The sequence below is a fragment of the Melanotaenia boesemani genome, chromosome 13, assembly GCF_017639745.1.
Source record: "Melanotaenia boesemani isolate fMelBoe1 chromosome 13, fMelBoe1.pri, whole genome shotgun sequence".
In the NCBI taxonomy this organism is placed as follows: Eukaryota; Metazoa; Chordata; class Actinopteri; order Atheriniformes; family Melanotaeniidae; genus Melanotaenia; species Melanotaenia boesemani.
The window spans coordinates 9,208,901-9,235,965 of record NC_055694.1 but is presented as its reverse complement, the minus strand read 5'-3'; the positions used below and the strand labels follow the sequence as shown (position 1 = coordinate 9,235,965).

Genomic DNA, 27,065 nt, shown 5'->3' with positions numbered 1-27,065 from the left:
GTGAAACAACTCTAGATGTTTATTTGAATATAATTTAATACAAAAAAAACAAAAAAAACAATAAAAAGCTAACCTTTGACTTCACAGTCATGGAAGGAGCTGGCACCTTCTCGCTTAGTGCTCAGTCCCCCCCCACAGGGGAAACACAGGGTCCGTCCCAGATCTGGCTGGTAGGTGCCCTGTGGGCACGGCTGACAGGGTTTGAAACCATCACTGGAGAAGTATCCCGTTGGACACTGGCCTGGTTTTGATTTGAAGCACATGAGCGTTATTAAAAACATCAGCCCTTCACTGAGTCAAACACGTAGACTTAAAATTGTCCCTGGGACTTTGAATTAAATTACCTGCACAAGAGGAGATATTTCGTGCCCCCGTTGGTCCATGGCCATCACTGCCAGGACAGAGGTCACAGGCCAGCTGCCCCTCTTTCTCCTGGAAAGTCCCAGGTGGACACTGAACACAGCGCTCATGCTCCCCATGGTAATAAGACCCTGGCAAGCATCTGACTGAGAAAATATCCACAAAGGCTGCTATCAGAGATGAGCTCACAGTATCAAACTGATAATAGGAGCCTGTACAAGAATCAGCAATGATGACCGTTGCTAGAAGCATCAAAGTTACATTCTGACTCTAGAGTTCATCAGAACTGCTCCTGGTCCAGTTCTCTGGTCTTACCACATCGGCCGCTGTCCTTCTCTGAGCCCGGACTGCAGTTCTCCTGAACAGGAGCAGCCTGGGGAAGTTTTTGGGCCACTTCGTACTCCAAACCAGCAACTCGGATCAGGAAGCGCTCCTGATTAATAGACTTCTTCAGAGCCTTGATGTATGTCTTCACCTGCTTCTCCATGCGCTGTCGCTGGCAGCTGAGGTTGCAGCTTCCTGGTTGTAACATTAACAACAACAATAATTTTTAAATCATTCTAATGCTGATCAATAATAAGAAAAAAAAAAGGGATAAGCTGAGTGCAAACAGAAAAGGAGGTGGCTGACCTGTGGTGTCTCCGGGTTTGACCTCAGCTTCCAGCTCCAAAGTAATACGTGTCACCTCTTTGTTAGAAGAGTTGCGAGCACGCCGCCCTTTAGTTCTCTTTGAGGAGTCACATTTGAGGTTAACAAATGTTACCACGCAGTTGCTGCAAGGCTGCCCCCCTCCTGCAGACACATGTCATCACATCAACTGTGCATTATTAAATTAACTACATGGTACAAAAATACTATATACTAAAACACACTTATAAACAAATAAATAAATAAATAAATAAATAAATATCCAGACCAAAATAAAAAAGAAAGGAAAAGAAAAAATAAAACACTACTTACAATATACAATTTACAAATAAATACCCAGATTTAAAAAAAGGAAAATATGGGATTTAAGATGTAAAAATGAGGTGCAGGGGTGTAACTAGGGAGTTAACCAGTCATGTGTCTGGAATAAAATATTACTTTTACTTTTAAATATTACTTTTGTACAATTTCTTCCAAAGATACAGGGCCATTTAGTAAATTTAAATAAAATCAGAATGTAAAAGCATGCTAACTATATAAGAATAATAACACAAGATAAAAATGTCAGCTGTGGAAACTGAGAACTTTTTTTCTACAAAAAGAAAAAAGAAAAAAAAACGTGGAGTTAAATCGCACAATAAATTAGTTTAGTTTAGTTTGTGAGAGGTACAAATAGGAAAATTTAAAATAAATGTCTGCGGTCATCTGGTAGCACTGCATTAGTGCATCAATAAATGCAAGTTAAATCTCAACCGTGCTAAAAGAGATCTAGCGTTTCTGTCATTTATGGGAGTTTATCAGATGGACTGCAGTAAAGTGGAAAACTGTCCTGCAAACTGATGAAAATTGCAACCTGAAACAAATAGCTGCGAACATCTAATTTGACATCACCACACAGTTAAAAGCTGCTATCCATGAAAGTGTGTGGATGAATGCAACATATCCAACCACCACTGGTTGGTTGCTTATTGCAGCCAAAACATATTCCACACATGGTTTAGCATTACCTGCATCATCATAATCAAAGAGGACTGATGCTACTCTAACATTACCTAACATTTTCACCATCTTAAAATATTTTTTAAACATTTTAAGTTGCATGAACAGCAGAGATCCTAAATCAAACAGGATTTACATTTTAAGACTATATTAGTTTTTCTTCAAAGAGCTGACATGTTGACAAACATGTCCTTGTCCCAACTTTTTTAAAATGTAGAAACAAATTCAGAATGAGCAACTATTTAAGTATATAAGTTAAGTTTTCTTATTACCTTTAAATCTTGGATTTGTTTACTTTGTGCAACTTTCAAGGAAACATGAATGATTTGTAGAGCATTGTACATTTTCTTTTTAAATACAGTGAGCTTCCTTTTTCGGAAACTTTAAGACCTAGTTTAACATATTTAATAATAGTTTCCCAACTTACCAGAGAGAAATAATCTCTATGTTTAACCACTCTCTACAACCCTGAAGACAGCAGAAAATCCTTACACAGTTCATTTTTAAAAACGGCATCTGCATGCAGCATTACACAGATCTGAAGACTGACCTGGTCCCAGTGTTCGTCCTCTGTCCTCTGTCCTGCTGGCCAACTTAGGATGCAGGTGGCATTTGGCATTTTTAATCTTGAAAGAAGCCGTCTGCTTGAATGGATGCGGCGAAGTCTCTACACACAAACATAGCCCAGTGGGTGGGAGGACTCAGAAACATCTCATTGAAGCCACCACAAAGGACAGATCTCTATGTTGTTAAAAAGTGTTGGACTCTAAGAAACTGGAAGGTAACAAACCTATGCAGCTTGGACTGCTGCTGGAGTTGAGCCTGGCAGGAGACTTCCCTCTGATGATGGGGATGCCACAACTGACTGAGTAGCTGTTGTCTGACTCTGTCAGACAACACAACCAAAGTAAGTTTCTAACATGTTAACATGTTTGTTTTATTTGTCATTGCACTCTGACTTGGACTGACATACCTGCCAGATAGTGAGCTTTGGACGCACAGGTAAGAGAACAGCTCTCCTTTTTGCCAGTCTTGCTACAGGTAAGAGTGGCCTTAGGTGCTACCGTTCCAGGAGAACATTTCATCAACTCTGACAGAAAATAAAACCCACACTGAATCACACACAGCTGACTAAGAATACAAACAGACAGAAAATACACAGGCACTACTATGAGCTTTGAGTGTGTGTCAGTGAATTAACCACAGGGAGGCAGTGTTGTAACGTACCAATACAATCCTTCTTGTTCCAGTGCAGCTTGAATCCTGGCGGACAGGTACACTCATAGCTTCCCAGAGTGTTGACACAACCGTATTTACAACCGCCACGATTTATACTGCATTCATTAATATCTGTGAAAATATATGTTGGTAAAAACATTTATTGGAAAAACATAAAAGACTAACTGCACACACATCAAAGAGTTTAAGAGAAAAAAAACAAGAAATTCTTATTAGCAAAGATGAAATCAGGAATTTTAACAAACAATATGACCAGTGGAAAACAGTCTGAAGTCCATCTTATTGAGTTTAAATAAAAAAACAAAACAAAACTGGTCAATAAGGAAACAGCACAGTTAAGTAGCTTTGGAGTTTGTGTAAGTGTTCTTCAGTTCATCTTGTAAGAGGGTCACATTACAAGAAAATTTGTGTGTTTGCGTGTAAACAGTAGTGAAGTCTCGTTTTGATGTCACCCACATTCACTTTCATGGTCAGAAGTTCTCCACTCTGCAGGGAGGAAGACTTGTGGTAAGCAGTAAATTATAATCACCTTTTCAAACACACGCTGAGCTAAAGCCACTAAAAGCATCCGGGATCCAGATGCAGTCTGGCTGCAATCGATGCCAGACATAAAATCAGTTTAGAGAGCAGAGCTGAGCATTCAGCAGGCCATGGACAAGTGGTACAGACACCAAGAAAGAGACAGATAATGGCAGTGATTGATGATCTGGCCTGCTGATATGAAAAGCTCTTCCTTGTCTCATTCAATTATTCATCCAGAATAAAAACAGTCTGCATGCTGCAGCACTCCCCGAAGAAGATGACTTCATCAACAGTCAGAACTGCTTGGAAATGTTATGAGAGATGTGCCTCTCATCCTCCATAGCAGAGCACTTCATTTAAAGGACAAAGACCCCTAATGAATATCTGATGGAGGAGGTGATCATCTGCCAGCAACTGACTCTTTTGTTCCTCACATACTTGGTTCTAACATTTCACCAGATCTCTTTAGTCTCTGCATACTCAAGCCAAGAGAGAAAAGGCCGGAACAAAAAGACAAACTGACATTTAGACATCACAGTGTGATGCAGACGAGGTTCTGGATGAGCTGGTAAGCTCACAGAAATGTCATCATATTCAAATTTTAATTGGTTTTCTGTGCTTTGTCATGGGCAACTTTCAGTGGCAACAACATCGTCACTGATGTTTAAAAGAGCAATATTCTTTAAAAACAATCTAATCATTTTTTTTCTTTATCTTAACAAAGATGTTAAATAGGTTTTTTTTCTTCCCAAGGTTCCTTTACTAAGTCAAACCTGGAGGGATAAATAGAGTTAAATTGAAAAATAAGTCAGTCACAACTGCAGTGACTCCATTTTCTTACCAGATAAGCTAAAGGGAGTAGATTATTCACCTGACCCTGACAAAGAATGGCTAAATATACTCTCACTCAAGCGGAATGTGACAGACTTTAGCCCAATGGCTGACAGCAGGGCACCAACCTAATTGGTTTTGTTAAAAGTGAGTCTGAATACAGCTTTCTGAACTATTTGGCAGCTATATTTTAGGTGATAAACCACGCAGGGAATAACATAACCTTGGCTGTGGCCAGGAGTGAAGAAAGTACAACAGGGAGCACCATAAATCTCTGTGGTTATCTAACAGTTCCGACAGCACCGCTGAAAAGCGAGAGGAAATCATTCATCACCGGCTCACTCAACAATGGTATGGAGAGCCATTTACCCTGGACCATCTTCCCTCCTTTCAGCAGCTCAGTGTGGCCTGATCACCGTCTATCAGGTAAGGAAAAGCATCACAAATTCAGCTGTGGGGCATTAATTCCCTGAGCTGACAGCTATACAGGATCTCACGGACCTTTTAAACCTGTTTGAAATACAGCACAGGGTGTAATTCCAAAAATGCATATACCCTGGTAGATCAAATACATGTATCCATTTACAATTTAATTCAATCCAGCCGCACTGAAGCATCCAAGGAAGTGGTCTTTATTGCTCCTTTACGTCATGGATTGCATAACATTTTAAATGTTCCAGTTAGCTTGTCCACACTCAGTAAATGTCACCATCTTTAGGGGACTTTTAAAGGCATCTTTTACATGTCATAGTTTGACAGAGGAGTAAATCATACAGCAAAGGTGATCAGTAGATCAAAAGGAGTTTATTTGAATTTCATCCATACTTTTCATGATGGAAAATGAGACTGAATGTACTATTCTGTTTGTGAAGCCTTCCTGATATTATAGATCTATACATCTGTACCTCACAAGATTCATTCAGGTGCAACATACCTCCCAAACTTCCTTAAAAATGAAAAACAAACAAAAACAAAGTAGAAATGACAAATTATGGCAGAGCTTCAATCAAGTGCATACACACTCTCTGTATCTCTACAACTACTGTGAAGCCCTGAGGGGGCTGGAGACAGCAGTAGATTCTAAGAGCTGATAAACACTCCAATCAAAGCCCTGCCAGAGTACCATGATAAATTCTGGCAGGCCTCTTTGCTGATCTGATGTGCCCTTGCACACCTCCTTCTGAAATCATAGACTATTTCTACTTCACAGCACAGAGGCTTTCTGTTACTCTTTGATCGACATGGTCATACCCCTGAAGGACCATAACGCTCATATTTTTTCTTCCTATAGTCCATTAAGTTCAGTGCTTATCTACATTTTATCCTCCTGTCAAGTGTAATGTGTTCTAAAGAATAAGATTCCTTCAATTCAGGCAAACATCTGTTTCAGCTCAACCCATTTGAAGGTCAACTTGTAGGCTAAAAACTGTCATGTGATAGGTTAACCATCAGACAGAGCGTTAAGGTACATTTCAATGTTGTCCAAGTTGTTTTCTAAGGATGATGTGACACAAGCCAGATATGATCAATCAAAGTGGTAGCTCTCAGGCAGGCAGCTCTCAGGTCTCAGATGTGAAACTTGAGGTAACTTAGTGCATGACTTGCTACATGTGTACATGTTTTAACTAGATAAAATGGATGTGGGTGGAGGTGAATGAGAAAACTGAAGGATGTACCATCAAACGTGTAGTGACAGTGCTACCCTGCTCTATGGAAATTAACTGAGTATTTTTTTTCAATCATAGAAAACCAAGATTAAAGCTAAATAAAGAAATAGCTAAGTCAAAACATTAACTGTTCTAGCAGTAATACATCTTGTAGGTTTTGGATCACATGTACAATATGGTGTACATTTAAAATTAAGGGTATTTTTGTGGCATCATGCAGTTGTAGACTTTGACAAATATGAGCAGTATAGAAAGTTGTAATGTAAGGCAAGGCAAGGCAAGTTTATTTGTACATGACATTTCATTTACAAGACAATTCAAAGTGCTTTACATACAGCATTAAAAAGTAGTAAAATGCAAGAACAAATAGCAAAAATTACAATAAAATCATGAACTACATTAAAATTATTAAAAGCAAGATAAGTTAAAGGTTACTGTGCTGATTTCACGCATAGGTGCATGAGGAACCTGCAAGGGCAATCTGACCCTTTTCAGTGTAGACAAGTTGCCAAAACAATGTAGAAAGTGAGACATCATCCAAATGTTGAGGATGTTTTGACTTGAGCTGAAGCCAGTGCATTGGATAGAGTTCTAATGATGCACAAAAGTGTAAGACAAGAAACCGAATCTGTTACCAGTTACCAAAAAGAAGAAGGAAGACATGTAGTTGTGCTCAGGAAAGCATTGTCATCATACATCTGAAGAACTGTGAGGACCTGTCAGGGTTGGATGTGACAGGATGTTGTATGTGTGTGTATGCCATGTCCTTTGTAAAAAGGGAAGGTTTTCTACTCTTTTTAATCACAACAGCTGTGTGCTTATATTGGTCAAGTTTCAGGGTAATATGACAGTCTGTAGGAGGAGTTTGTTGAAGGGTCCATGTCATGTTTTTTTTCCTATCTACAGTGTTAAAACTATGCATACATCATCCAAAGCTCAGAAAGAGGTATATACATGCTTTAGTATTTTTATGCATAAAAACCAAAATTCATCCAGTAGCGTTGATTTTCTTTTTTTTTCTTTTTTTTTACTGTAATGTGGCCATCGTCACATCATAGCTCCTGCATTTATCTATAATCTAATTCTCCAGGCAGTGCACCTCAGCTAGAGCTTACACATTATCTACTGCAGTTATTTTAAAAACAGGTGTTTTTGGACCACAAGGAACAAGTGACCCACCACTACTTCTCAGAACACAATGCTTTGTTTTTGGAGATGTCTCCAAAAATGTGTTATGGCTTGCAAGGGCAAGTTGACCCTTTTCAGTGTCTCTAAAGACCCAGCAATCTTGGATCAGTGGATGCAGTTTGTTTTCTCTGGCCAACAACATGGTCAGAAAAATATTTGGATTGTTTGCTACACTTCACGGAGAACTGTTTTATGAACAAAGTCCAGTGCACTGTTGGCTTACTGAAATACTCTAGCAGCCATTCCACCAGATCTACAAAATGTTTTCATGGAGATGTGTCCAGGTTTTGACTGTAATCAAACATGTAAAATTTATTTCCTGTTACATGGTGAAGTATTGAAATTAGCTTTAGATGTTTTGCGATTTTAATAAGGAGGCATCACGAAAAGCTTATAAATTTTCTAACATATTTTTTGGGGCATATGTTGAAACAGTTAAGACAGAGCACTGACAGAATATTAATATGTAAATACATTTGGGATGGGATCTGATAAAATATGTGCATTTATCTTCAAACTGTTCTAAGTGTGATTTATAATAATTTTCTGTTTCATGGCAAAACATGAAAAGAATTTAAACCAACATGCCATTCCCCCATCACAAATAACTTTTAATAACAAAGGACTTTTAACTATACTGACTTATTTTCATAGCAACGTCCTATATCCTGCAGAAAGAATTAGTTAAAATACAAGGGATGTAAGAGAAAGTCATTAAAATGGTGATTTTAAAACCAAAATGGCAGCCCTTCTGATATTAGTTTTGGAGAGACATGCTGGAAAAAGTTATCTGGAGAAAAGTAAAAAGGTTCAGGTTAACAAGGATTACTTCATGTTGAGGGAAAGATGAATGTCACCATACAACATATGAGACATTTTACTGAACCATTCAGGTGATCAGAATAGGATCAATAGAAATCCAGAAGAGCAACACATTTTATGAGGTACCCACAGAGAAACCATAATGTTGTGACAAAGTTTAAAATCAGTCCTTTCAAAATCTGTAAATTTATTTCATCTAGATTGGTAGTAGTGGACTGACCATCGGACTAAGATGATTAAAACTAAAATGCAACCACGATGGGCTATGATAGGTATGATAGCGGGGTAATCGTGTAAAGAATAAAAAATCCTTTTAATCTCTATGAAGTGAACTATATTTCTACCTAAGCATCAAACTAAGAAGAAAAGTTTGACAGAGAAGTGTGGACTGCAGAGGTAGAGTGATGGACAGGGGAATATCCCACAGACAGGTATGCTGACTCACCTCCACAGTGTGCCAGGCCGTAGAGGACATAGCCTTTATGACAAAGACACTGGAAACTGCCATTAGAGTTGACACAGAGGTGGTCGCAAGTACGGTCGAAAGAGCACTCGTCAATGTCTGCAAGACAGACAGACAGTTAAAAACTTCACAAACACTTCAAAGAAATTACAAAAGATATTTTAGTCTTTGAACAAGCCTCTTCTTTTGTCCTGAATTCAATTCTAGTATTATAAGTGCTGTTTGTCATGAATTGCAAAGGATCCCTTCAGCTGAAAAAAAAAGAAAAAAGAAAATCATTTTCAAAGGAGGACATCTTATGTTTGGTACTACATTTGGAGGATTGACCTCTGGCAGTTATGCAGTTTTCCATTTTGATGCACTGAAATGAAAGTTTTTCAAGTATTTTTAAAATAACAAGCAGCCACAGCAGGAGTCCAAAGAAGGTCAGCTCTTCTCTGGATAATAAGACGGTGCTTTTCTCCCCCACACAGGACCTGCCAATCATTTTTTTTCTTTCTAACCTTAAGCATTAATGATGCAGGATGGTTATAAACCATACGACATCACCTATTACTTGTTTGGTCTGTCCTATAGAAACAAAGTATTTTTTACATTATTGTAAAAACATATAATGATTGTAGTATAAATGTGAATACTGTAACTCAAGGCATGAATGTAGAACAGATGTCAGTTTAAAGAGCTTCTGATCTCCCTGACCCTCTCAACCTCCACAGCTGCAACCGTTCATTCGTACATGCCAGTAGGCTTTCCAGCTTATAATGTTTTAGCTTTTCTCCTGTCTTACTGCTGTTTCCTGATAAATTTATTGAATGTTATGGGCTGGGAGACGACAACAACTGGCTATAGGAGATTGATGACATTTGGTTTTATTATGATCAAGGTCTCCTTTAATGTTAATAATAGTCTGTATCAAGCCCAGGCAGCACATGCTGGGAGAAAATGGGGGTGTGCTACAACTTTGCTGGATGTGTAATTGGTTCATTTAAGAAAAGTTCCCAGGATTTTCCCAGGAATATCATGCTTTCATCTGTTACATCTGAGCCTCTTTGGGGTTATGAGGTAGCGCCAAGTGCCATTAAATGTATGAAGCAGGTATTTCACTGCAATTAAAGGAATACTCTTAAGTAATGTGCTGCCTTGACGAAATACACAAATACATGGTAAAATAGCATTTCATGGAAGATTCACATTTTCATTGTAGGAACAATCTGTCACAGTCACTGACCTTAAAACTTGGTACGTTAAAGGAAAAAAGATGAGCTGTGATTGATTCACACAGAAGGTAAACCACACGATAATGTTCAATAGATGCAAAAACACCACAATGTCTGATTGATGTTGACATCAACTCTGTCTTATCTAGATAAGGGGATCAAATTGCACTAAAATAATTTAGGCTGAACATCTAACAATAAATGACACAGTTTTATACGACTCTGAGATTGTGTTTAGTTTACCAAAAGAATCTGAATATGTCCTCAATATGTCTTGAATGTGTTTACGTCTTTACTCAGCGCTGTCTACTTGTGATTAGATTACCAAGAATACACGTTAATACCGGAGTAGAACATCTCCTGGGTGTATCTTAAAACATTGCTTACTGAAAGAGTAAAGCTAGAAGTAAATCTACAGTTTACATAGTTTTGTACTATTCCACAATACGGAGAGCAGAGTTCCTATAAAACTGTCATTTACAAGGCAACAAATATTATGTTTGCATCCATTTTTTCTCTTTCCCTTGTCTCCGCATTTTTTAAACAAAATCTTTTTTTAAAATTAAATAACAAATGAGGATGGTTGACATCTTCACTATTATTTCCACAGAACAGATAAAATCTCTATCATACAGAGATGTTCATCCTTTAGAAAGCATAAGATTGGATGAACATCTATGTAAGTGCCCTCGTGTGAATTAGGTGGATTAGGAACAAGAGGAAGATAAGAAGGAGTCTTTGGAAGGTGTTGTGGGTGGAGGAATGCTGACAGCAGCTCAGCAGACATGTCCCGTCCTGACTTATGGTCCATGGCCCACTGACAGCAGAGAAACACCATGACTGTTTAAACCAAGATAAACCCAGAGTTCAGTTTCCACATCTCAACACTTGAAGGAGACGGAAAACGTCTGTTTCAGAGTAACAGAACACCTCCACACACAACCAACCACCAGAATATATAAAAACTATTAAAACTGGATCTGTAAATTTAGCCAGCTGTTTTCAATGTTCAGAAAATTACCCCAGGTGATGTCAGAGTGACAAAATCACTGTTATCTTGAATAAGAAACAGTTAAATACTAAACAGTTTCTGGTGCATGGTATAATGTCACACTTGATACTTTAGATTGTTTAGTTTTTTTTTAAAGCAAACTAGCTAGCTAGCACAATATAAATTGAAAAATTGCTGTGGTTGGTGGTAATGTTTTTCCATCACAAGCTTCAGTATTTTACAAGCTTCAGTTTAAAAAGAGATGGAAGCAGTTTACTCTTGTCTTCATGTAAACATTACCCATAGCTATGACTAAGCTAGCTTTGTTACTGCTAAAACTTCAGCAGTTAGAAATTTACAATTTACAAGTCAAACATTGAATCTCTCAAATGTCTCCTGTTTTCATTTTCTTCAGAGGCTAAGATCAAATGTTTTAGAGAGCAGTTTTAAGTCTTCCAGAAAAGCCCCACATTTTAAAAAAATTGAACAAAGCCTTAGATCTGAACAGTTTAAGTGGCCTATTAGAACAAAACAACACCTCCGCACATTGAAAAACACTATTTCTACTAGCTTTGCACATTGAGGTGATGGTTTATAGAGACTGCAGCGCACTGTGTAAAATACAGTGTGCTATCCCAGTAGCAAACAGAAATAAGCCATTCAGCCAACATGGACAACAGGACAAGCTGATAAAGTTGAATTTATAAATGCCCTAAAAATATACAACAAAAGTCTGTATATTCATCAAGAGGAGGAAACAACTATAGTGCAACTTGTTTCTGCTTGAGTTTATGTAATATTAGGTGTAATATGTGCAAACAGTGAAGCTTTTAAGATACTATTGTGCTGTCCAACATTATTCCTTTGAACAGCAGGATGAATATAACAGTAACATACCTAAAATCTTTTTTTCTACCTGACAGTCTGATAGCAACAACCCCGCTTTTCGTTGCCCTCTTGCCTTTTTGATTCAAGTCAAGATGTTTTTGGATACAGACAATATGAATATTCAGGGCAAGGATAAAACACCAAGAGCAAATATGGTAGTAACATCAATCATGAGAGAACAAGGCTACAAAGATTTCACTTTATTTTACCCAGTTCTCGCTTTCAAGTGGTTTGATGAAATAAGAGGAATGACAAGAGAGGTTAAGAGATTGACAGGTGACTCAGCAGTGTGGAGTGCATGTGTGTGTGAGCCTGGCAACACCCCAGTCATTAGGTTCATCACAACTACTGTTACCAGACAAAACACACTGGACCAAACGAGGACAACAGTATCTCAACACTGACCCGACCCTGTGCACCCTATTAGCATAAGGCTGAACTGTTCAAGGCACGGTGCTACAGAAAACAAGCTGTGATTTACATTCCCACGAGCAAAGGCCACATTTTCTCAGTTATCTGTGTTTTTGTGGTAGAATAAACTTCACATTGTTTGGCTCCAAATAATGAAGGAAAGACGTTCCATCAAAAGTAGATCTAAAAGCGCAAGAAAGTGGCTGCCAAGCACAGTGACAAAGTGCACGATTTCACTGACCACATATAATGTTTAAGTAGCGTGTAGAGAGTGGTGTGATTCAGTGTAGCAACTCTAATCCCACTGCATGACACTGATGCGTACCAGGCTGGGTATTGATTGACCACATCAATAAGGAAGAGAGAATTTTTCAAAAAGCATGTCATCTGTTTTTCCACTTGAAGGGAGGCTGAAGTCGGCTCCACAGTTCTAGCCCTCCTTGTTTTTTTTCAGCACATGGTTCCTTTGTGGCTTGATTCATCCAAGAAACAAAAGAGATTTTAGAGTTGGAGCTGTAATGTTACACACCTGTGCAACCATGGAAAACTATTATTTGTTCTGTAGCTAATCGACCCACCTCCTGCTGAACCATGGCTACTATCAAATTTAAATGAAAAACTAGCCTGAGGCCTCTTTGGCTTCTCTGCAAGCTACAAATCTCAGGGACTGCATTTCTATGCTTCTTGTTGGTTTATCTTACCATTAAATGCACACATGCTTGCTGTGCTTTCAGGTCAGGTTACACAGGAAAATTGTTTTATTTAAATGATAAAGTGAAATAAAACGAGTTACCTACCTTTACAAGTCCTCTCATTGGTAAGCAATTTGTAGCCTTTCTTGCAGCTGCACTCAAAGCTACCCACTGTGTTTCGGCACACATGATCACATCCCCCATTGTTCAGCCGGCACTCATCAATGTCTGTGAATAGAAAATCCTAATGAGGAGTGGATAATTGAAATCACTCATCATTGCTGAAAAGGAGAGAAAATTAAATCTGTGGTATGTGGCTTCTTCTGTCACTTGGGGCCAATCGGAGCAAGCTGTGAGTACAATGGTAAATTATTTTCCTTGTTAACACATATTGGCCTGTTTTAGCATCACATGGAGTTGAAGCTACATTAAATTGGAGTCATGTTGTTTGCTCTCTAAGATGTCTACAAATTGTAACATGAATTTAAAAAAAAACGTGCTCAATCTAAACAGGAAAGCGTTTATATGTAAATAAAGACGAAAAACAGCATGACAATCTCACAGAAAGAGGAAACTAACTTCATGGATTGTCTTACTGGTCCTCAGATGGACTGAACTCAGTTTGCATGTGGCTTTGATCTGCTGCAGCTCTCATACTGTGAAGCCTCGCAGCAGTAAATTTAAAATCGTCATTGTCCATCTCATCAAATTACTCTGCTCTTTATGTCTGAAGCCAATACTCAATCGATATGACGTGTTTATCCCTGCGTTTCATAGTTCTCTGCCTGGGCAAGTTTTGCAATGGCTCTGATTTATTCTGAGTCACCATCACAAATGAGGCATCTGTCTCTTGAGGGAGTCTTCATCATCTGTTTAAAATAAATGCATGAAAAATGGCATTAAATAATCCCCTGCTTGCCCCATTCTTGTCTCTACCCCTCAGAAGTGCCTGGCCAGAAGCGAGTGTCTGTCTTCTTGTGCCAGTGCAGCCTGGGTTTGTTTTCCTCTTGTTTCCTTTCAGATCAAACTAATATAAACCAATGCACTTTTATCAGTGTTGCTGGTATGACACTGCACAAAGCCTTTGAAAGCAGGCAGATTTCTATCTTAGTGTTTCTGGAAAACAATGAGTCTTTTCATTCTCACTGAATTAATCTACCCCTTGTCAGTTTTGTCTGTATTTGTTGTTGTTTTTCTTCTATCTCACCTCATCAATTTACACGTAAAGTCTGGTAATGATTTATGAGATTTAAAAGAAAAAACTTGCAAAAAGTGTGCAGGTTGCCTGAGTTGATCAAGCTCTGGCTCAGGTTGATGGTAATATAACGAAAAATCTGTCAGAAGCTGGTTGCTATAAAAGTATACTGCTCAAAAGCATAAAATAGCGTGTAAAAAAGGAGCACTTACAGTTGCAAAGCAACAAGAGTGTGGTTTATAAAAAGAAAATGTAACTGTGGTGGAAAAAAGGTGCTAACTAGAGGGGTGGGAAAGGGGTTAATAACTATTCAATCATTTTTGTGAGCACTAGGTGGAGAGAGACGCACCGAGCTGCCTGGCAGAATGACGAGCAGATTAATTTCATGACAGCTGGACAGGTGCAGTGTGAACGCTGCCCTGATGTGTGGGTGATGGGGGGCTTTACCTTTGCAGGTCTTGCGGTCCGGCTGCAGAGTGAAGCCACCAGGACAGCTGCAGCGGACTCCTGTCACTGAATCGTGACATGTGCTATCACAGCCGCCATTGTTCACTGCACAGGTCTCTGCGGGGAAACAAGCAGTCAGACAAAACTCACAAAAAATACAAAGTTGATGCTGACTTGACCTACTTATGGAAACATGCATCCCAGTTTGACTGCAAAAATGAGGAGCCACACTGTTATCTGCAGATTCTACACCATTAACTTTGTCAAACAGGAAAATATATTAATAACAGAGGAGTAATCAGGTGTTTAATGGTGGGGAGGAATAAAGAGGAAATAAAGACAGAACAGTCATAAATGCAAGAGCTGAATGAGATTCTTAGTAAAGAAGCTGAGGAGTTGTGAACAATGAAAGGAAACTGTCATCAAGAAAAGTTAGAGTTAATGCAGCCAAACATTGGCTCTCACATTTTTTGTTTGTAGAAAATATATCAGCATGTTTGCTTCTCTTTGGTCAAGGTGAAATACAGCCTCCAAAAGTCCCTTGAACTGGAAGACATCAGACTTCCTTCCATTGTAAAGTATTTTCTTCTAGACATATGCAGACACACCCACCATATTTTCCTGGTTTTGACAAAACCTTCCAGGCATTTTGAGGATAAAAAAGCAATTTCAGGTACCTGGCCCCTGTCTTGGTTAAGCAGATTTGAAAGTCGAGGCAGGATACCTGAGGTCTAGCATCTACACGGTGACAAATTTCACACATTCCTTTATTTTAAACAGCCTTTGTAGTTTTTGGCAGCTTTGCAGAGATACCTCATGCATCTCAGAATAAAAAATAAAAAACTAGGGGTGGGACTCGTTTAAAAATAAAATGTATTTAGTTAATTAGAGGCTTTGTAAGTAATTGGTCTAGATTAATCGTATTTTAATTGCATTACAACGGTTTTTCCAAAAGAAACATTTTTTATTTAAATGGATTTCAACGGACAACTGAATCAAATAATAGACAGACATTAATATTGTGAACTCAAGCTCTAGTAATATCTAGAAAATGCCTTTAATCACATTTCAATTCAAGCTAAACCAACTTTATTTATAAAGCACTTTAAAAACATTAGGTACTGACGAAAGTGCTTAGCAGTAAAACATATAAAACATTCAAAACAGTAGAAAAGGAAATTACATTCCTAAAGTTGAAGTTCTATTTTAACAACTCTGGCTGTTCTCTAATTAAGAGTCAACAACATGTTACAGTACTTTTAATTTTTTAAAAAATTTTGTCCACACTTAATAGGCATTAATATCTGCTGGTAAGCCAGGGCGGGATCAGCCAATGACAACTTAGCATGTTTCATTTACAGTCTGACTCAGAGGTGATCATCTCCTGCTCTGACTGCAGCTGTGAGAGCTTCTGGATGGGGAGGCACTGAGCTTTAGTTTGACTTGTGTTGAGGTTTCGTCTAGCTTTTTGGGGTTAGGAGGAAGCAATAAATTGAAATATATGTGATTATACAATTTTTTATGATTATACACATTTTAATATATATATATATATATATATATATATATATATATATATGAATATAATTTTACATTGAAAAACAAAATGGCAGTGTTAAGCATTCAACAGGTTCCATTTCCCAAAAATTTAGTATTATAGTGCAGACAATGAAATATGTGAAATCCTTGCTAAGACTCAGAAGGTTAACGTGTTTATTTTTTTGTAATTAAGTCCCACCCATACAAAAAAACAGGAAAAACCTTCTTAGCGACCTGGAATAATCAGTTTAAAGCAACACTACATTTGTTTCAGACCCTAAAACTCATTTTGGTGGCACACTCATTGTTATTATGCACATTCTTGGAGCCGTTGTTGCCCTGCAGCGTCCAGGGCTGAGAATCTGCACTTCACAACTTTTCTTTCCTGCCCGGAGATCATGTGACAGCCGTGTTTTGCTCCACAGCACTGCATCGCACACCAGCAAATGGATATCAACACACTGGCTGGTTAAATGCACAGCATGGCCAATTCAGCCAAGAGGACATTATCAGAGCAAGCCAGGAAAAGACACAGAAAAAGGGACAGAGGAAGAGAAAACATCTCACTTTCTTTGAATGGCTGGAGAGAGCTCAGAGAGGAGACAGGATGCAAGACTGGTGCAGGATTAGCCTTCATGAGGAGGCGCCAACATGCGAAAATGTGTTGCTTGAGTCAGTTATTTGAACCTCAGTAAGTGAAGCCAGTGTGAGAGACAACTGAAACTGCTTCTGTCCTACAGAAACTTTCATCTCCTGGCTGTTTGTCACTTGTGTCAATTGTTTCAGCATAAAGCAGTATTTGGGAAAGTTTGAAATGAGGTTTAATGACATAACTAAAGGTTTTGCTGTGAAAAGTTATAGTTAAAATCCTTTCTTTTACTAAACTCTCGTAAATAATCATCTACAGGGTTCATCTACTACTACGTGCTGCTTGTGTTGAGCTAGTGTCTGATGATTATATTAAACATTGCATATGTATACATATGTTTATGTACACATATGTATAATGACCCAATACTTTTTAATTTGTCACTTTATACCTGTCACTTATCTACACATATCTGTTTATTTTTTTATACTTCTCAGTTTTATTCATACTGTAAGTTTTATTTATACTTGTTAGTTTCAAAATGGTTTTATAATTGTCTTTTTAAACTTACCACAGCGAGGTGTACTGTGTTTAATCCTGCTATCTCGTGCATTTTGGATGATTTGTGTGCTTGCACTTCACTAATATGATTAAATCTTCTATCAAAATATTTGTTTTTAATTGAGGACTGAGAAAGGCTGGGATGTTTTTTCTTTTGGTCAGTTGTTGGTGTTGTTGCCACGGCAATGTGCACCCATAAATTAGGTGGGGGCATTGCTTTTGAAGGAGCACTACAAGAAGGTGTGTTTGTTTGGTAGCTAAGTTAAAAAATTAACAGCCTTTCTACAGAATGAGTTGTTTCACTCTTAGAAGATTAAATCCTGTGGAAATTGTGGGGCGTTTCCATTACTTTCTCTGCCGCAGAGACATCCAAGTTCACAAGAAACAAACATGCACCTTAAATGTTTAATCTTGGATCTTTGCAGGAAAAAGTTAGCTCATGATGGCGTTTTGATACTCCTGTCTCAAGCCAGACTTGAGAGCAGAGAGCTGTGGGTTCCCATAATTGCAAAGTGTGAGCAGAGACAGTTGGCAGACGAGACCATAAGACGATGTTGGGACATGTCTCTGAAACGCTTATCCAGGCAGCCATCTCCTCAAACTGTAATGATCATGTGTTAAGAGAGTAAAGAAACACTTCTGACATTATGGTTTTGTGAAGACAGGGGAGAGACACATGCTCTGGTATCTGTGTCCATTTGTATATTTTGGATGTGCACCACCAGACACATTTACAGTATACTGGGTTGGGACGTGCAATTACAGTGAGACTAGGCTGACATCTGTAAATATTCTCCCAATATGACGTGCAGGGTGTTTGGTCTAGAGCGAAATCTCTATGGTTTGTGTTTCATACAAAGGCGTTCAGACAGTATCCATAATCTCCCAACAGAAGCCACATGATTTCTAGCAGTAGCAGTACTTCTTCACTTACATCAGAGCTGTTGACAAGCAGCTTGTCATCAGCTATTTATGATGACCAGAAGCAAAAAAAAAAATCTCAGGGTGAGTGGGCAGAATTCAAAAATACTCTCAAAGCAGTGTGGAATAACCTTGCTGGAAAAGTTTTTCTTTTTTATAAAACATTGCATTAAGTTGGCCAAACAGCAAACATGAAACTACAATAAATGTATCCAGGTTCTTTTGGGGTAATTTTCAGAAACAGAGCGCCGAATAAGAAAAAAAACAACATAATAAAAAACAAAACAAAACAAAAAAACAACTAAGCTCAGGCTGCAAATGGTTTGGGTTGTCTTGGTAGAATAACAAAAAATATCAGGAGACAAACCTGTTACAGCATCGTGCAAGATATGTCTCCTCGTGTTTCTATTTCTAAGGGGGAAAAGGAACAAAACAAAAACTAGGACACCAAATCTTGAAATAGGTCGGGCTGTTATATTGTAGCATGTGGAGAACTAAGTGTTCAAGTACATACAGTTGCAACAAACAGCAACTTAAAAGACTCTTGCTCTGTTTGGGCTCCTACACTGAGAGCAAGCCTCCACCCTCAGTTTCAAACATGGTATAATTAAATCATAAATCTCTCTGAAGTATCAAGGTTTGATATGTCTTCATAGATTTACAAGTTCATTTTTTCTGGTATCTTTGCCATTTTTTGAAGGCCTTTCAGCCCATCGTGAAAATTGGGCTGAAATTCTTTGGTGATATAATCAAGTTTCCCCAACTCCCCCTCCTCACTGTTTTTGAGTTTCACTGCAAATATAGTGAAACAAATTACTTTTGGCCAGAAAACAGAAGAAAAACCTCATCAAACTGATTATTTTCAACAATTCTGGACACAAGCTTACATGTGCATGACTAAGCAGACTTGAGGGAGGTGGGGTGGCAAATGTTTTAGCATTTGTTTAAAGTAAAGATTAATCATGGACACATTATTGGCTTCCTTACCAGAGCTAATAGGCCGTGATGATGAAGTGTTTGAAATGGTGAAGGCTTCATTTCACTCATTTAAGTCATATCAAAACACAAATAAAGCTCAAGTTTTTGGTCTGACCTTTTAAAGTCAACACAGTTAAACTGATGATGTTTTACTCTTCTTGTAAATCTAAATTGCTGTTACACTAATTCACTTAGGAATATCTAGGATGGGACGCTGCCAAATAGTACCAAAACATTTCAAATTGGACCTCACACAAATCAGATAACACCAAACCAAACAAGTTCAAACCACTTTACAGTGCTCACACAGAAAGCAAAGAGGAGGAGAAACGACATCTCGTCCATTTAATAATGAATCAAATTTACTGGAGCAAACATCCATTACCGTACTGATAAAAGAACATAACATTTTTGTTTTACACACATTTTCCTTCTTAAATAGCATATTTAAAGTAATATATTTAAAATATATATACTGCACTGTCTGAGCATGTCCGTAGAAACGGAGATAAACATTTCCAGAAATGTTTCAATTTGCTGAAAAGATTAATTTACTTGGTTTTATCACTGGATAGTAAATCTATGTTAAGGGAAGGTTATTTGTGTGTACTTTGGTGTGTGTATAAAGTTATTACTGGGTTTTCTGTCAAACTGATTTGGTCATGGATGTCTGGATTTGGCACCACTATATGTAAAGGCTGTTTTGTAGGTTGTGACGTAGAGGTGCTAAACCAGGTCAGAACCAGAGAGCTCAGCTTTACACAGTACTTGTCTTACTTTTGACAACATCAAGCTTTCATTGCAGATTTCTGTTCTCAAAACAACTTAAGGAGGATGTAATCAGGCTTTTTTTTTAGTCATATGTATGTTTGAAAAAACAAAGCAGGGGTAACAGTTTAGAAAGGTTATCTTCATATTCTCTTATTTGTTTCATCTAGACCGGAAAATAACTCAAATCAAACTTGTTCTGCTTTCAAAGTCCTGGACTTGTTTTCGTTCTCTTTCCACCTAAAAAATGCAAACTGCAAACAACTTTCTTTGTGTTGGGGCTAAGTGAACAATCAATAAATGACAGTTGGCAAAATCCTTAAATTCAGTATCTTTAAGAATATTTAAGATTTATCTGCATGTTACATGAGACCTCAGATCATCTTTTAGACAGGTTTGCTCAAGTTTTCAGGACGTAAAGAGGTGAAGTGGCTTTTCGGTTTCTGAGCTCTACCTGTAGAACTAGCTTCCTGAAATCTTTAAAAACTGTCAGCTGATCTAAATCAGGGCTTGTAGTCTGCACATAGGTTTTGCAGAAATCATATATAGCATATAAAATCTCTTCTTTTTAGGTTGAATGCTGATAAAATGATCACGATAATCTGCTTGTTTGTGATTTTAAACGCAGACATTTTTCATGAACATAAAGAATAAATTAGAGCTTGAAAATATTGAATCAGCATCACTGATATCATTGAAACTGTTCTAAAACTGATCAGTGGCATGTCTGCCAACTTTGTTTTGGAAAGAATGCAGCCAGAGAGGAGCTCTACTATAGTAAACAGAGGCCAAGTAAAAGTAAACTTCAAATTTCAGAATTGTTCCTGTGGAGGATTCTTCTATTTCTAATTCTAGATAGACTAGATAGTTAACCTAAAACATGTTTTATCTAAATCTGTAATAATGTGTTTTATCTTTTTTTTTGTGTGAAATTAAATCTTTGCTCCTACAATGTCTATCTAGAAAAAGAAGTTAAGGCCAGGATTTGTCTCCGTGTTATAACTACTCATGATTCATCTGACATCTGAGGTTTCTATGAACTGTTAGAATTTTGCTAAATATTTAAATTTTAGCAAAGCAGAGACAAAAAAAAGCACTATTAAAGCATACTGATATACAGTACTTCATTGTAAAAACATCAGATGCTGCATACAGTAACTCCACCTTGTTATATAATGCTCATGCTGCAAGTCAGCGGTCCCCTGTTTGCAGCTGTGTTTTGAAAAGGTGTTGTTTGACACAGGCAGTGACTGTTATTCAGAGGGCATTCACAGAAGGAAGAGGAAGGTGGTGGGGGAGTCAGAGGTCAAAGGTCAGAAGGATGATGCCCCTGTGAGGAGGGGAGGGGCCTGATCAGTGTCTGCTTGGTTAGCTTCCGCTATTCCCCACACCCAAAGACCCCCAGAGAGAGGAGCCAGATGAACATATATTTACCATTAGGGAACAGCTGTGGGGCTGCCTGGGACTGGACACTCCTCTCCCCTGCATGCACACACACACACACGCATACATTGTAAATAAACCACTTTAGTTCTTTCTCACCATATGGGTGGGAGGTAACAGTATATCCACCTTATTACGAGCCACTTTCTGTGAGTTAACAGAGATTTTTTTTTTTTTTTTTGGGGCTAAATAACAACTACACACCTCAAATGGGATAATGTGCTTCTTGACTTCTGCTACACTGATACAAAGAGTATTACAATCCACAAATATTCTCCTGATGCACAATAAATTCAGATATTAGTTTTCACAGTAATAGTAGGGCAACTTCTATAAAATGAACTGGAACACAATCTTATGCATTTAAAAGCTGACATACTACAGCACAACAGCCACAGCAGCCACACCAATTGTTTTTTGGATTTGCTTTCTTTTAGTTAGTGATGAAAACCACACTGACAAGAATAAACACTTTGCCATTTCCATTAATGTTCTTCTTGCTGTTTTCCCCACACATTCAGTTTATAGCTTCATTGTTGGTGCAGTCATAAACAGCACAACCTTTCAATGAACTTCACACATTTTTTGAGCTACTGTACCTAACTGTAGAAATGTTCCCATTATCTGAAGCTACTACTTCCCACTACACATAGTTAAGCAGTAGAAAGCTGAGGCATGATCACATAATCCCATTTAAAGTGTGACAGGTTGTGTTACCAGATCCTTTATCTAAATGAAACTTTAATAGACTGTTAACTTAAAAAAACTGACAACCATAATTCATTATATCTATTGTGGAATAAGGTGGATGGCATGAATGAGAGCTGTATGAACGTCTCTTTTTCCTGGATTAAACAAATCTTTGATGCTCATTTATACCAGCATGAGATAATAAAGATTTGAGAGATTAATATGTTGTTTTTACAAAAGAAAACAAAGTCTTATATTGGCAAAAACTGAATAAACAACAGGTATTACATTCCAAATCCTCACAATGAACTGATAATGACAGTTCTTTGTCGAAACTGAAAAGGGTGACATCTCAAGGCAAAAGTGTTACTTCTCAACATGCAGTCATGCAAATAAAACAGAGCAGACAAAGTTTTGTTGTTTGCATGTGAGATGAGGCTTCTGCTAGTTAGTATGAGCACTGCAAGCCTTGACAGACAGATCAAGTGGTGGTTAGTGCTGCAAGCTGAAAGTCAGGGACAGTCAGACTCACTTTGCCGCTTTATGGTGCCTTTTATGGTCAGATTGTTTCTGAGTTCATGGTGTTAGGCTGTTACGTCAAAATGCTGTCAGTGGCCACGTTATTTAATATATGTGCCGTCATAAAGCATTAGCTGTTTTTGGTTTTTCTTACCCTTCATCTGATGTGTAACTTATGTCAAACTGTGACTTTATTCTTCACTGTACATTCCTATAGCATGGGTACTTTGAGCTTCAGCCTAACACTCATCCATAGTCAGATGCTTTAGGATGCAGACCATCACACTAACCTGTAATGTGCAGTAGCCATATTTAAGATTATGCACATCGACAAAATTTTAAATTCCACCTCACTGCTTTTCCTCCACACGTTTAATTATGATGCAAAACTATTCCAGTTCCAGTAACTGCAGCATGTTTTTTTTAACTGGTTATTGCAGCTTCCATGAGCAGTACTTTTGAGATGCCATATGAAAAAGCAGTTGCAGCAGATTCTTAAGTCAAATGATAACACCACAAAGCATGCATAGTTTACATCGACTGTTCAACATGCATTATCCAGAAACAGAGATTTTTAGCAGTTTGAAGACATACCACTGTCAGATAGATCTGAATACAACTGCATGAATGCACAGGCCTCCCGAAATCAGAGCAATGTGATTATGTTATGGTCTCTGGTACACATGTGTCTGTATGCATCTGATGCATGCATGCAGGATATGCACGTAGGTTTGTGTGGTTGTTTGTATAACTTTCAGTTTGTATTATAAAATGCATCTCTTGCGCTCTTTGTGAGTCTTGCATACTGTGGCCAACTCTTCAGATGATTGAACTCCTGAGCATGTCTGCATCTGCCTGCTATTTGTGAATGTTTATGATTTGCTGTACTAAGAGCATGAATGCTTCCACATGATGGCTGTTTCTTTCTGATATCTAAACTAACTGATACACACACCACAAATAAAACTGCTCTTTTTCGGGATCAAAAATCTGACTTCAAAGGGTCTTTGTTTGTGCATGTTGTGTCTGAGAGACAAAAGTCTACAAGCCTTCTGGACACCTAATGTAGACAGCACAAACAGAGCCGAGAAAGGAGAGATGAAGCACGAACAATTTCACATAGAGAGGTATGTGTTGAATTAATAGAAAATGCATAACCATGCCGGGGTGAAGAGAATCACCATATGACAAATAAATATAAATATAGCAGGATACTTATTAAACACTCTCCAAGATGGACTGAAGTGGGAAGCTACAGCATACCGAAAATGAGTCACTGACTAAACAAAAGCTATCTTGTGACAAGAAAAGAATCGTGAACATTTCCAAATCAGTGGTGAAGATTAACAGGAGTGCATTTTCGCTTTGCATTGTTTCTATGGATACATTTTACACCCTGTAGATAACTGACTATTTCTGCATACATTAGCTTTGAGGTAATTATTACTTGAGAACATCAACTACATGACACGAAGACGTGTAAAGTGTCAAAATAGTATAAAACCTAAAATGTGATTTCATGGCTCCTAAAAAGACCTTTGATTTTGAGCACAGCTTAAAATCAAAGGTCTTTTGTGAATCAAAAAGCTGCTGTAGTTTATTTTGCCACACATATAAAGTTATTGTATTCAAATGTGGCACAGCAAACCAGAATGGCTCTGTTTCAGTGTGTATTGTGTTGTCTTACAGCTGAAAACCTCACGGTTTGTCTGTGTATGGTTGTTACTTCATTGAAGCTGTTCCAAAGTTTTTGTCACTCTCTCACCCGTGGCTAATTTAACTTTTTAAGTATTTGTTTTATTGAGGTTTTATTAACTAATATAGAGTCTGAGAGATGGAGCACCCATGTGCCAGCCATGAAGCTCTCCTTCCACTGTTTTAACCCCACACTCTGTGGGAGAAATCTGAGATTTTAACTGGGTGACTGCTTCCTAATCTGGCACACCAGATGTACATTTGCTCTGCCTTGAATAAAGCTGGTGAAGATATATAATTTGGTTGAGGTCAACTTTGAGGCATCATCCTGGTCTGTAGGGGTACAGCAATAATAACAGGTTGGCTGACCAGACCTTGACATGGGTCTGGCTCTCATCAGGGCTGCGGTTTTGAAAGGGATCCAGAAACACTGAGCTAATCAGCCGCTTCTCAAACCAAGCTCTCAAACTTAACAGCCACCGAAACCAAGCAACCACGTCACCAGGCTGCACTGCAGAAGCACCCTCAATCTATTACTGTGTTTGTCTTTAAAAGGAGAAGTCTCATCCAATTCCCTCCACTTCTTATTAAAAACTTAGGCTGCAGGTACAGGTTTCATTAGTTAAAATGGATTTGTGCTATACATAACTATTATACCACTTTGGTTCAAAAGGCAGACAAAAGAAAAGCTTGTCTGTACTGTAGTGATGGTCAGTCCCACATTTACACCTACACAATTTTACCAAAAATGTTCCATGTAAGTTGATAAAATATCAGCACTAGTTCTGCATGGCTTAAACACATCTATTAAGACCTATGCTTTGACTCCTCTGCACTTCCAGGCCCCGTTTGATTAAAAAGTGCCCTTCAGAACAGTTCAATATGCCTGAGTACCTGAATGACTTTCACTCAACTTCAGTCAGCTAAGGCAAACATTGATAAATGCCAGTGGAAGGTTAGGTCAGTTGTGTGAGTTAATCCCCAACAGGAAGCAGTGGAGGAAATGACCCAAGGTCTAATAGAAGGTGTGTGTTTCTGACATGACTGGGGGAAAAAAAAATAGAGGGAACGGCACAGTGCCCAGATAATACGTGGAGGAGGAAGAAGCAAAAGCAGATGCACGGATGGTGAGGTTACTGAAATAGCAGCAGAAGAAGAGGAAGCACAGTGAATGGTAGCCTTTTGTCCTTGTATGTCACAGTTTGAGAGAAAAGGCTCAGGGATATGGTTAGAACAAGATCTGTTTCAATTTCTTAACTTCCATTTCATCATATGAACCTCATTACAAAGGTTAATTAACCATCCTGTTGAAAACATGTTGCTGAGTTAATTATTTGTAGTTTTACAATTTAGCTTTCAAAAACCATTATTTCTTGCCCTCAGTAGTTGTATAATGGTGAGACAACTCACCTACACAAGTCTTTCCATCGCTGTGCAGGACAAACTTCATGTGGCAGGAGCATTTGGGACCATGGTCCGTCTCCTCGCAGATGTGCTGGCAACCTCCATTACCGTAGTTGCATGTTACTGTCAAAGGAAGCAGAGTTAACACAAACCCTACTTACAAGGGGTACACATGAGTATTTCTTCAACATTTGATAGGCAGTGTAGAACGGACAGGAGGTGAGCAGAGAAAGACTATGACATGCAGAAATAAAGACTGTACGCAGTGTGAACTTACACTGCATTCAGTCTTTTGTGTGGCTTCAGAAACACACCACTTAATGTGTCTTTGAAGTACTGATGGTTGCCTGAGTTACTGTTTCCACTAAGTTTGGAGTGATCAGAGAAATGCAAACAAACTAAAAGTTCATCAGTTTTGTTGCTTACTAAACTCTTTGTGCAGTTGGCTTGAGATGAAGGTCAAAATCACAAAATGTAGCCCACAGGAATGGGAGCAGCTTCACTGCTTCACGTGTTCATTTGCTCAGTCTGTGCTTTAACAACTGTCCTGGATTTAAAATTCATAGCTCCCAAGATTTTGATAGAAAGATCACCTCAGAATAATTTTTTTTCTAAAATTTGGCAAGTGCTATTTATCTATCTAGACTCTTTCCTCGGGTGTTTTGGTTAGATTAGTGGCATTATGTTATAATATAATACATTATGGTTGCACTGAGTGTCAAAAAAAACAAAACCAAAAAAGCCTTTAGTGATGTCTTAGTCCAGAATAAAATCCAGACCTTGTAAGCAACTGCAATAGTTAACTGATGTAAAAGACAAACAATATAACATTTGCTTCAACTGCTAAAAGGTTATGTGGTTTAAACTGCTTTAAGTGTGAACGCTTCTTCTGACCCTATTTGCAAGGCTACCACTTACCCCATCAGAATTCCTCCCTGCTTCTCCAGACTGAGAACACTGACTTCTGTCATTTGCGGGTAAGACATAGAGTACTTTACAGAAACCCAGTTAAGAAGAAAAAAGAAGAATATCTCTTTAATGGTATCCTCCTTGGCTGAGATGTATTATTAGCTAAACACTTATTTATGCATGCAGGCAATGTTGGATTATGCAGAACACATCGAAGCACATCTTGCTCAGTTGTACTTATTTCAGTTGTAGAGCTGCAACAGATTCATTAGCTGCTGCACAGTGGGGTTTGTGAACTAACAGAGACATGTCTGTTGAACTTCTTTAATGTATTTTTAGCACTTTAAGCCAAGTGTCATCCAGTATCCTCACATCCCTGTGGCTGCTGTCTCCAGAACTCAGCAACTCGCATGGTTACAGTTTCACTGGCTGATTAGGACTACAGGTCACAGGCTTGTAAGATGTTTTT

The 27,065-nt window shown here is 38.2% G+C and overlaps 1 protein-coding gene across 2 annotated transcripts in view; it reads right to left on the bottom strand.

Moving 5' to 3' along the window:
* Positions 1-27,065, bottom strand: part of scube3 (signal peptide, CUB domain, EGF-like 3) — an 80,763-nt gene that overhangs the window by 4,357 nt on the left and 49,341 nt on the right. Inside the window, exons 6-18 of one of the 2 annotated variants that reach the window (XM_042004098.1) lie at positions 25,694-25,810; positions 21,371-21,418; positions 14,581-14,697; positions 13,044-13,166; positions 8,722-8,838; positions 3,235-3,357; positions 2,981-3,097; positions 2,798-2,893; positions 2,558-2,674; positions 991-1,152; positions 676-879; positions 345-506; positions 74-241 (exon numbers count right to left, since the gene is read on the bottom strand). In XM_042004098.1, the coding sequence (XP_041860032.1) occupies positions 74-241; positions 345-506; positions 676-879; positions 991-1,152; positions 2,558-2,674; positions 2,798-2,893; positions 2,981-3,097; positions 3,235-3,357; positions 8,722-8,838; positions 13,044-13,166; positions 14,581-14,697; positions 21,371-21,418; positions 25,694-25,810 (1,671 nt within the window). The remainder of the gene's footprint in view (positions 1-73; positions 242-344; positions 507-675; positions 880-990; positions 1,153-2,557; positions 2,675-2,797; positions 2,894-2,980; positions 3,098-3,234; positions 3,358-8,721; positions 8,839-13,043; positions 13,167-14,580; positions 14,698-21,370; positions 21,419-25,693; positions 25,811-27,065) is intronic. The other variant, XM_042004099.1, reaches the window with a different exon arrangement.